The sequence below is a fragment of the Engystomops pustulosus genome, chromosome 7, assembly GCF_040894005.1.
Source record: "Engystomops pustulosus chromosome 7, aEngPut4.maternal, whole genome shotgun sequence".
NCBI classification, from domain to species: domain Eukaryota; kingdom Metazoa; phylum Chordata; class Amphibia; order Anura; family Leptodactylidae; genus Engystomops; species Engystomops pustulosus.
This window is the reverse complement of record NC_092417.1, coordinates 146608024-146620819: the sequence shown is the minus strand read 5'-3', so window position 1 is coordinate 146620819 and position 12796 is coordinate 146608024. Positions and strand designations below refer to the sequence as shown.

Genomic DNA, 12796 nt, shown 5'->3' with positions numbered 1-12796 from the left:
CTAAGTGGCACCCAGTTTTCACCAGAGCCTGCTGTAAAGCAGGTTGGACTTGCTGCAGCGTGGAACCAGGTCGTTCCACAGGTTCCATAGGTCAAGGCAGGCAGCAGAGGAGCGTAAAGGAATGGAACCGGGGTCACAACAGGAAATCACAAATTAGCGCAGGAGACAGGAGACAGGACAGATCAGTAATCTGTTGGTAGATGTCCTGTAAGCAATTCCAATGCTTACTATAATGGATTTTATGAAATCTTGAAATAAACTCCAGAAGATTTTATTTTCTTCCCCATCTTGAATTTTTGCTCTTTCCATTGCTGTCTGGATTAGACTTAAAGAGAAATTAAAGAGTACTTATGGATCCATGGTTTAATGTCCCCAATCACCCTGTTTGAGGTCTCTCTATTGAAACCCTTATACTTTATAATGGGCTCAATACAAATGTTACATGCAATACTGTTGTAATAGAGGGAATAGTAAACCGGCTTCCCTACGTGACTTTGCAGGGGCAGGGAGTTTTAGTCAAACACTACACAGTAACTAAATAATACCACTGATTACTATGGATACTCACACGTACCCAAGCGTATGCGCCGTGTTTCGTATTTGTTGTTTCGGCCCTGCCCTCACTGTACGCCTCAGTGATTTCCGGATCATCACTGGGGGCTTCTGGTGCCGCAATGTACTGTGTCAGTTTTATTGTGCAGCTGTGATTGGTATGTGCTTCCTTTACCTACCTGCCTCTACAGACCAAATGCCCTGACGAAGGAGTTTCCCCAAAACGTGCATCAGGCAGCACACTGGCATTCAGATCCCCAGTCCAATATAGATTATGTAAACCTTTTGCATAACCTTGTACCTGTTTTTAGGATATTATGTTGCAGCCTTTGGTTTTCTTGAGAGGGATGTAGTTACAACTGTTTAATTTTAATATATATAGCATGAATATATACATGTGTATGTGGGATCCCGTCTTGTTGTGCCATAAATGGTTTACGGCTTACCTAGTAGCCATTTTCCTTTTCCATATATGAATTTTAAATTGTAATTTTAGTATTCACTAATAAAAATTCTATTTTAATTGAAGTCTTTTGGTCTATATCATGTATTTCCCAGGTTTTTTTGTGTTTTGGCTTATAAATAATACCGCAATGCAGTGACTAAATAATTCCATAAATTAGCAAAATATATTACTGTTAAGGTATTAATGTTGTTTGTAAGAAGCCACAATAAGCACCAATTAGATCCAATGGGGGTCATTTATCTTAGCCTTTTCTTTTTTTTCCTCTTTTTCTCTTTTTTATTTGAACATTTGCATATACCAAAATTTGCATCAACATTTGCACCAAATTTGCAACCAACGTTTACACTTGTCTAGCAAAGTTAGCCATGCAATAATTTTTTTTTTGTGCTGCGGCTGATATATTTTTAAAATCCAGATGTGGACATGTGAAAAAGTCACAAGTATGGCTCAAATTGTGGTAAAAGGGTGCAAATTAGTCTCAATTAGGCGTAAGAAACAGTTTGTGATTTTTGTGCAAAAAGTCCAACCCCCGGATTATCCAAAAATTGATGCACACAAATGCCCGGACTCGAGGTAAAGTACCCCGAATGATTTCTATTCAAAGACTTCTATGTAGCCCCAATATTCTCTAAAGATGCTAGCAAACTGGCAAAACATGCCTGGGGGTTCAGTGTGTCGGTTTTAATAATAGCTCCTCATCCCTCCTATTAGTGATAGCTTATGCAATGAAGTACATGTGTGCACTTGGGGTATGCAACACCAAAATTCTCCCTACAGTAATATTGATAAAAATGATAGAGGAATGTTGGTCGCTGAGTATAGGTCTTTATATATGCACAAAGCAAAGTTTACAGTGATTATTTCATTAATTGCCCCTGTCAGCAGAAAATTACCTAATAAATCACTACCATCATGTCCTGAAGCAGAATAACACCTCAGGTTTCTTCAGTCATAGAGGCGGGAAGTTGCACTATAGAGTCAAACTAGATGGCCTTGTCAATGATGCTGATACTGCTAACGCACCTAAAGAGAAATCCTGAGGGTAGGGTGAGGAGGAAGGTTGATTTTTCTTCACATAGCCAGCATCACTCTCAACACCCAATTTCCTGATCGAGTGGTTAATGATAGCAGAGACAAGTCACACAAAGCCACTGTCTCTCTCACCTCCTCCCTTAGGAATTCTCTTCAGCCTGGTTAGCACTGTCAGCATCTATGAGGAGAGTGGGGGTAGCTTGAATGCGTAATGCAGCTCCCCGCTTCCATGAATGGAACAGAGGGTATCAATAAAAGTCTTTTTAGAAGGATTCCATGGATAGAGGCAACAGCGGAACATGGCAACAGCGCAACATGTATAATGACATCCAAAAGGTACTACAAGGTGTGTGTTTTTTGGGGGGGTTTGCTGGTTACTCTTTGAGCTGCTTAGCAAAATACTTGTAGTGGTTTATTAGGCCAATTTCTGCTGACAGCTTCCCATAAAGAAATTGAAAACAATTTAGGATGGTATTGACATTTAGGTTTACACCAAATATGAATTATATTTTGAACCAGGTTTGATTAGAGGTTAACTTTTAACATTATTTGATCACATTTGTTTTCACTGTTTTATACAGGATATACAGAAAAATTGGATCATTGTACATATATTCGATGACCAGTAGGTTATCTTTTTGAAGCAACAATTGATGATCCTATAGATTATTTGTGAAAGGGATGCAATTATTTTTTCGAATTCCGATATCTACCAATTTTAGATTTGGTAGAATGAAGTTTAAAATAACAGTTGATGAAAATATTGGAATGAAAACATGATGACATTCAAAGCCGAGGGTATCATGGGGGTGTCCACACGATATGTCCCTGGTTGGTAGCATTACTAACAATTCTAAAAAGTATTCTAAAAAAGTGAAAATTTTTTAGGTGTCATTTGCCAAATGTAAACTAGCTTTCCATTGGATTCCAAATTGTTGATACATCTGGATACTGAGGTTGGACTTAGTTGGAGGTTGAACTAAGTTGGAACTTCACTATTGGGAAGCTGAGAAGGTGGTGTTGAAGTTGTTTTTCCATCAAGCCCTCTATAGTGATGAGAAGGCCCAAACCGCAGGTAGAATCGACCCTTCCTGATGATGTCATCGAGAGCTGCCCCCCGCCAAATTGGTTCCGTGTGTGGCCAGATCAATTTAAATTCTGCTGACCAGTGGAATTTAAACAGTTAACACCGGTGCTTAAGTGCTGCCACTGGTGGACTCGAACAGGGTTTGAATATTAGGGCTCATCACTAGTCTTCTATTTAGATAGTTTGTTGCGGTAACATTTAATTTGAGAGATGTAAAATATAGCAAAAAGGAATTTTTGTTGGACCTGGGTTGCTTAACCAACGCAACAGGAGGAGTTCTTTCTTTAAGTTTCTATAGACACTGTTTTCAAAGCATGAGTAATTTGTAGGTACTTAGAAGTCTGTATGGGGAATAATGAGGGCCTTGATTATTCTGTCATATGCCTCGATTTGATAGATACTCCATAGGTTAGAAATTTATATACCCTTGATTTTCCATTAGATTAAGATGAACAATGTTTTTTTTGGCCCGTCCTTAGAGTTGAAAGAAAATATTTTGAAAATGGACCTGCCAAAGTGGTAACCTTATTATTTTTGTTGAATTAAAAGGAATACATGCACACCCAACAGAAGTCTAGCAGTAAGATGCAGTAGCAGTAAGATGTGGTCCAGGGAGGAATGTTGCTGATTGGTTTCACGCTGCAGCTAAATCTCATCTCAGTCATTTAAACTTTTGAAGATGCTGCCCTTTTTATTTTTTGCGATTACATTTTTTACCCCTATTGACCTTTTTTTTTATATAGACATTATCAGCTGTACAACTTTTAATTCCTGGTGATGGTCTTTAATATTGCTTGCAATGCGGTGGAAAGGTTGAAAAATTGCATAACCTCACAATTTTTCATGACATTTTTTTGGCACATAAATTTAATGTCCCCACCAATTTGATAAGAAGCTGCCATGTGATATAGCATAATAAAGACCATCAAAAAAGATGACAACTGTTTATCTAATTCATTAAGTATCATGGGATATGAAAACTATGGGATGAGAACAATATCCGAGTCTAATTCTCTGTCCTGGTTATGGATATATGTGTTGATATGCGGGAGCTACAGCAGATGTTATTGGTAAAAGTGGTAAAGGAAGTCATATATGGGAGAGAAGATGGCAGCAGATTATGAAGTTTTAGATAGATGACAGTTCAAGTTAATCTGGTGGAAATTCATCACATATTAGAGAGCCACTCATTTTTATCCATTAAGAGAATTATAGTTTTGGTGCCAATGTGCAGTTCAAGTTGGCTTCGAATCCTGAAGTACGAACAAGCCAAACAAGCCAACTAAAAGTACCGAATCAGATCAAACCATGTCATTAACAGTGTATCCTCCACTTAGGATGACCACTTTGAGGAGTCACCCCATTTAAACAACAAATTTTACAAAATGCCCTCCCATTATACTTTATGGAAGTTGCCGTTCTTATAGGCAGACTACCTTCTTATGGAACCAAAGAGCACCAATTTCTTTAGAGACTAACCTTTTGAAAAAATATCGCACTTTGGATTTACATTAACTTTGTGTTAAATGTGGACGCATAGTCTGTGCTGCACTGCATCACTGGATTGGGGTGAGCCGGGGTTTGGAACAAAAAGGTACGATTATGTAAAGGAGGAGGCATAAGAAGGAGGCATAAGAAGATAAAAGTTTCTTTATTTGGTGGTAGCATGAACTTCTAATGGAACATAATGAGATCTAAACTCTTAGTGCGGTGGCTCCACTTTATCTTTTTGAGCTTGAAGTTATTTCACCTGACATTTTTGCGCAGTAAATATTAGCTTGTATTTCAAACTTTCACCAGAGTCTTCTAGGTTTAAGCAAAAAAATTGGAGTACTCTTCTAGATGTTGAATAATTACCTGAAAGTCCACAACTTTCTTCTATGGATGCTTTCTTCTTATTACCAAGCTATTGTATGGAGAAATACCACATCAAGTTCCATAGATGGTCAAACATTTCACATTGGATCAACTCATGGGTTAGTCTAATGTCCTTAAAGATAGGTTGGTTCACATGTCCTTTTGGAATAACCTACGTCCCCACCTACCAAGTATGACCAACGCCTAAGGGAGCAGAACAGCTTTTAGGCTACTTTGACCTTTGATCTTTGTGTTCCCGCTTCCACTGAAGTACCTCTTTAGAAAAGCATCAGATCAGTGCCATCTCAAGAGACAGAAGCTGGAGAACTTCAGTATCTGAGTGGGTTCGGGGGAGTTCTCCTAGACACAGGTATTCTTACTATGATATTATACAGAATGTTATCTAACAGATTGACTAATATGGTAAGATTTTTATTATAGTGTAGATATTTCAAGATTAGTAGGTTTTTGACAAATTTTAAGTTTATGCTTATGTATTAGGTTACAACCCATGTTCAATGGTTTTTATTATTACAGCAACTTATAATACACCTTTGTCCCAAAGTTTGGTGCAATTTATTGCCTCAGGTTTAGACATTATTGGCCCTGTGGCTTAAGGTTTGTATCTGCTTAGCATGAGGCTCTGTGGTCCCACTGCCTCGATGCTAGGTATTGTAGTACCTGTATGCCAGAACTTTGGGACAATGTGTAGTAGTGTCTAGTTATACAACCATCACCTTAGTTATCTCCAAAATGGCACTGTTAAAATATCTTTGGCTTGTCCTACAAAAAACAAGCCCTCATATGGTTACATTGACAGTGAACTAGTATTTATGCTGCTGTGATTTGAGCTTTGGTGTGGTCAGAAAATTGTATTTCTTTTTTGGGGGGAGGGTGTTTGGGTTTGTTTGATTTATGTTAGGTTGTTATAACTGTCATGTGAGTGTTTTCTTAAAGTTTGTTTATTTTTTCTTAAGCAAACCATCCTTTATCCCACTGAAGGGTTTTTTTGCACAAAAATGTTTGACTTTTTGGAATGGTTGCACAACAATTATGACATTTAAAATATCTGTAAAACTTGGAACTTTGCTGGGCAAGTGAAAAAGTCACAAAATTGAAATTCACTAAAAAGTAAAAAAAGAATGTGCTAACCCCTCCCTCCGACATAGCTAGGAATTCTGCTGATGTGTTTTTCTACACCTGGAAAGGAATTTAGGAAATAATTCACAGGCTGAAAGTAGGAATGACCTGGTTTTTCCTATGAATGGGTCAGTATTTTAAATGTTATATGTTTGATGATGATTGGATCGACAGAGACTGAGGGTGCATGTACTTTTGCAATGTGTCTTCAGCAGCTCCTTTAGCGTTTTACCTTCAACTTACAGGCTGGTTTGGTGTTCACTTTAAATTGTTATGTCCCTTAGACCATGAAACTTAGAAACACACTTTGTTAAAGAAGAGAATCTCCCTTTAAATATCGTATCAGAATTATGTTCATAGGTGACAAAGAACTAGAGATATCCACTGTTCAATTACAGTTACAAATTAAAGGTTTTAGATTAATTGCTTTACAACAAATATCTCCACATTTACCTTAAATGTAGCAGTTTTGTACCTTAGAAAAGGAAGAAAGCTGTCCTTGGATTGGACTTGGAGTGATTGCACAGATATTGTTTTTTAATATGAAATGACCTCGAGTTACTGCTTATCACACAGCCATCCTGTGGTAATGAACACTAAATCCATGTGTTTGAGCGGGCATCAACAGTGCATGCCTGGCTATGTTATTGGGAAATTATCTGCACATAGGTACATTTTTAATATATATGTATATATACAACAGATTAGTTAAATTTAATGTGAGTGCCCAGATGAGAAAACCTCCTTTAATGAGGATAAATGTGGTTAAATGTAAAGTTATGCACTTGGGTCAAGGAAATTAAAATGATAATTAAATGGTAAATTTCTTCTTATTTTAGTGACCACAGCCAGACACCTGCTTCTAAAGCAAATAAAGTTATAGGATGTATCAAGAGAGGAATAGATTCTCATGATAAAGACATAGTTTTGCCCTTATACAAATCGCTGGTCAGAACACACATGGAATATTGTGTACAGTTTTGGGCACCAATGTATAAAAAGGACATAGTAGAACTGGAACGGGTGCAGAGGAGAGCAACCAAGATTATTAGGGGAATGTGGGGAATAAAATATAATGACAGATTACTAAACTTTGTGTTATTCATCTTAGAAAAAATATGACTAAGGGGAGACCTCATTACAATGTACAAATACCTGATTGGATAGTGCAAGGATCTCTCCAAAGATCTTTTTATACCTAGGCCTGTGGCCAGGACAAGGGGGCATCCTCTACGCCTAGAGGAGAGGTGGTTCTACCATCACCATAGACATGGGGCATCCTTTACGCCTTGAGGAGAGGTGGTTCTACCATCACCATAGACAGGGGGCGTCCTCTACACCTACTCTATCCTCTATTCTTCACTGTGCAAGCAGTGTGACTATGAAACTCTCTGCCGCAGGAGGTTGCAATGGCGGATAATGTTCAAGAGGGCCCTGGATGTGTTTCATAGAGAACAACAATATCACATCTTATCAGAATAAAACTTGAGTGTTTTATCTGTGTGGGGTATGTGCAAATAAAGTGTATATCACTTTTTGGCAGTTGTGAAGGGGTTTTCAAGTGAAACACTATGTTCTTCAGATATATCAAAGCTATACAGAGAATGTAATGATGAAGGTTCCAGATTTTAAAAATATATATGACTACAAAATTTTAAACTAAATGCATATTAGTTTAATTTACTTAGGGTTTATAATGCTGCTGTAAGGAAACAGCCTGAATGGACAGGAAGGACAGTGAACCCTAATACTAAAATCTCTTCCAAGCTGTCCCTGCCTAATTGCCCAGCAGTATGTGTCAACTGGTCCATGTTTCGTTCCTGCATTGAAGTGTCAACAAAGACATGACAATAGAGAAGAATAGAGAAGAATAGTTGCCACATATGGGTCAGAACCTAGAGGACAAATGCAGTACAAAATCACTAGGCAAGTGGATAGTCAGAGAATCAGGCAAGGGGTCAAAGATACCAGAATACAGAAGACAAAATGAAAGCAAGCTAGCTTGGTACAATAATATAGCAATCAAGAAACAAGAGTTTACGTCCAGAAGATGAATGGATCAGTTCTGTGACATCCAGACAGGGCATAAATATAAGTGAAGAGAGACTTTTTTTTATCATAGTGGATTAACCGTTAGTAAACCAAACATATAGGTGGTCCTAAAGCACTAAAGCCAGAGGGCAACTTTATAGTATAAGTGGTGCCCAGCCATAGAGAGTAAAGCTTTTCAACAAAGTGATAGTGAATAAAGATTAAAATCTTCAAAACTTTAACCACTTCTCTTGACTGGACCTGATAAAAGGAACCAAGTTCTTGGTGGTATAAAAGGACGTCTTTATTTTCCAAAGGGTAAAATCCACATCAGGAACATACAGTTTAAGCGTCACAGAGCGCGGCTCTTTCAAATAGGGTGTTTGTTCACACCTCACTTAGACCTTGATAAAGACACGCAAGTGTTGAAACGCGTCGGTTTGTGTCGCTTAAACTGTATGTTCCTGATATGGAAAATAAAAACGCCATTTTATACCACCAAGAACTTTGTGCTGGACCTGCTACTTTCACTCCTTGACTTCTTGTATACTTGGTCGGGCTCCAGACCAGTCCGTGCACTCCATCGAAGGTGGTTCGTCCAAATTTGTGGTGAGAGCCGGGTGTTGAGATACTTGCTATCTACTTTTTTTCTGCATTTCTTCTATACCGTTTCTTTCACATACAGTTGGATACTTTCATATCATCTCTGGTGTATTTGCTGAACATATGAAAAAAAACGCCATGTGGACATAACCTAGGATAGAAGTGGTCTGCAAAACCCATACACCAGTCTTTATAGACTTACCCTTCCTGACTGTGTACTTCCAACTAAAACAGCTCTGCACCAATGAGTAGCAGGACCAAACTCCAAAACATTTGCTTTATGGTTTGGGATAAGATGGGTAGTAGTTCCCATAACAAAAGACATAAGTTATAAAATGTTTAGTTGCATTGCTTATTTTGCCTAGTCACTAGTCATGTGAATGGTCTTCATCATGTTGATGGGTGGTAGAATTATTGTTTGTAAAACAACAGCTCTTAGCAAACCATTACCATATATGGATTAACTTGGCTAAATACCATACCTTAAGAAAATTCAGCACTGGAGGAGTAGATAAGTTACCAAATACCCCTCTATTTTTTATCTTTCACAGTCCCATGATTTTTCTAGCATTTACTGCATGTACTGAGTAATGAAACAAATTCCTGAAACTCTTATTTTATGATGCCCTGTATTTATCCCCTTCAACAGAAAACCCTATGTTTTGCATTTATGAAGGCTCAACATATAAGGTAAGAGTCTTATTAATGTTTTAGATGCTAGTTAGACATTTATTTGCAGGAAATCTTTCTGAATTGTCTAGTAATTTGTAAACATGTTTGTAAATAATTAACTTTTAGATTAAAGGAAACCTACCACCATGGATCTACCTATTAAGGTAGATCTGGTGGTAGCTGCCTCTAATGTTTCTAAGGATAGCCCTTTTAAGGGCCACTCCTTTAGTCCCTTTTATCTTTTTAAATCTTTAATAATATGTGATAATATGCTAATTTGCCAAAGAGGTTACTGGGGCATGGAATAGCCAGAGCTCCACGCCCCAGTAGCCTCCTTGATCCTCCTACCCAGATATTTTCAGCGCACAGCTACAAGGAGCTATGGGCCCTCGTCCGCGAAGCCAGCATTCTGTGCATGCGCAGTAGCTCCGGCTTTGGACCCAAGACCACACAGCCGGCAGCCTGCATTCTGCACATGGGCTGAAGGTATCTGGGTAAGAGGATCAAGAAGACTATTGGGGCATGGAGTAGCCGCTCTGTGTAACCTCAGCACCGGCTACTCCATGCCCCAGTAGCCTCTTTGGTAAATTAGCATATTACCGCAAATAAAGATTAAAAAAGATAAAGGGGACTAAAGGATTAGCCCTTAAAAGGGCTGGAAGGTTTCCTTTAATGCAAGGGTTCTCCTTAGCAACAATCTGCACCTGTTCCCTTTGTCAATAAAAATTTTAACACTGCACATGGACTTTCTGGTAAAATTAATAAATTATTTCATAGTTTGGTCCTATGGTATACCAAAATACATAGTCTTATTTTCCCACATGTTGTTGGTTAAGGCCTTGTTTTTTGTGAAACTAGTCTTTTTAGCAGTGTCTATTTGGGTGCCTTTAATTCATTGATTAAATTTTATTAAATCTTACTACAGAGGATTAAAAACAATACTCATTTTGGCATTTTATTTTTAATTGCTCTGTTTTCCATAAGGCATAAAAAATAAGCTATCTTTATTCTGCGGGTCAATATGATTCAAATGATACCTAATTTATATTTATTTTATATTTGTTTTGTTAGTGTTATACAAGGCAAACAGTATTCTTAAAATAGTTTTTGCAACATCATTTACTTTTTTATTTTTACACCAACCTGAGCCAGTTGAGGGCTTTTTTTTGCGGGTTGAACTGTAATTTTTATTGGTACTTTTTGGGGGGTACATGTGACTTTTTGATTGCTATTTATAAAGATTTTGGAGGGAATGAAAACACAGCCACTATTTTCGGTCCTGGTGCTGGGGTGCCGATAGAGGGGGAATGGCTCTCAGTTAGCTTCTGCAGTGAATGTAATGGTGGAGCATTATGTATTATGTTGTGTGAGCGAAAATTATCTCTTACCACCACATACTTTCACGTGATGGTGCATTTACAGGTGTATCCCTTATGGACACATAATATATCTTTATTATCACATTCTACATACTTTTTCCTTCAATGTGGCTAGTTGAGGCCTGCATTTGTTTTTTACAAGATGAGTAGTATTTAATGGTGTCATTTTAGGGTGCTTATATCAGCACAATGCTGCATGGCAACCAATTAGATCGTTCATCTCTATAAATTAAAAAAATATCCAAAAGCCCATAGCTGAAATAGAAGAAAAAAAATCCTATGATCCCTAACGGACATCTACCACCACATTACTGGTGGTAGAATGTCCTACCTAGGCTGCTTGTTATTTCTAGGGGATGAGGGGGCTGTGGTTTACATGTATTTCAGTGTTTTTAGTGCCAAAATAAAAACTTTGCAAAAGTGCTGTAGGTCGCTCCCCGTACTTTAATTTATGCATGACTCCGCTCTACCCCTTCCCCGCTGCAAGCCTCCTCCTACTGCATACTGGGGAACTAGGATCCGGCTGGTGACATCAGAGGGCCTGGGCATGGAGATAGCGGAGCTGTACTCTCTCCTAGTTCCCTGGCCGGCGGCAGGAGGAGGCGTGCAAAAGGAAAGTGCATAATTTAAAGTCTGTCGAAGCCAAGAGGCGCTCAGGCGCCGTCTGCCTGAGAGCCTCTGCACTTTTACAAAGTTATTATTTTGGCAATAAAAACAACAAAATACATGTAGAACACACTCCCCTCATCCCCTAGTTATAACAAGCAGCCCATTTAGGACAATCTTTCGCCAGTAATCTGGTGGTAGATGTCCTTTAAAGGCAATATTGGCTTACCCCTTACATCTTTTAACTTGCATTATAACTAACAAATATATAAATATATTATATATATATATATATATATATATATATATATATATATATATATATGTTCAATAATACTGCACAAGTACCTTCAGTACCTTTCTGTCTTTATTTCTTCATCTATTTTTACTATCCTTATTTATAGCCTATTTTAATTTACCTATTTTCAGGTGGGATCTACTGTTCCAAAACGTCCCGAAAGCTGTGAGGAATGTATGTGCACAATGTACAATGGTATCGCTAAAGTAAGATGCACAGTAAAAATGTGCAATACTCACTGCCCACTGGTAGGTGTATTTGATATTACATGTTGAGGAGTTTTATTGAGATGTCTTTAATGTCAGTGTTATCGTGACCATAATACACTTCTAAATCCTCTCCTTACTGCAGGTTTTATGCATAACATCAGCATAACACCCGGGGCATAACTAGGAGAGACTGGGCCCCATAGCAAACTTCTGCATGGGGACCCATTTCCATGTAAAAAAAATATATAGAGATATTAGTACACAATCACATACATTTATACAATCATACATGCACACATTTATATACTTATATACATGCACACACATAAATAAACACCATGAACAAAACCATAACATATACAAACATAAAGTATATACACACACATACATTTATACACTTATACACACATGTATATGCTCAGTGTCAGTCTTCATATCCTAGGTGGGTGTCAGAGGCCACAGATATGATTTCATGCAGACCAGTATCTGCTGACCATGTGGGGGAAGTAGACTTCAGGGAGTAGAGATGAGAGATCCCTAGTCCTGCTATCCTGCTGTCCTCTTCCCTGACATTTCTTAGTTGAGCTTCTGGCTCAATAGTATACAGTGGAAGATGTGCACCGTTATATATGTATGAATGTTATAGACCAGGGGTCAGGAACCTTTTTGGCTGAGAGAGCCATGAACGACACATATTTTAAAATGTTATTCTGTAAGAGCCATACCATATGCACATGCCCCCCATTAGATAGGTAGTCCCATATAGATCTGCAATCTAGGTCTCGGATCGCCGGCACACCCGTGCCCCTCTGTGTGGCGGAGCCCCTTTCCGAGCTCACGCAACTCGCCACTTGCCGGCTCCCG

At 38.3% G+C, this 12796-nt stretch overlaps 1 protein-coding gene across 2 annotated transcripts in view; it reads left to right on the top strand.

Moving 5' to 3' along the window:
- LOC140070977 (mucin-5AC-like) overlaps positions 1–12796 on the top strand; it is an 86816-nt gene that overhangs the window by 63318 nt on the left and 10702 nt on the right. For both annotated transcript variants that reach the window (XM_072118149.1, XM_072118148.1), the window contains 2 exons: positions 9418–9458; positions 11855–11971. In XM_072118149.1, the coding sequence (XP_071974250.1) occupies positions 9418–9458; positions 11855–11971 (158 nt within the window). The remainder of the gene's footprint in view (positions 1–9417; positions 9459–11854; positions 11972–12796) is intronic.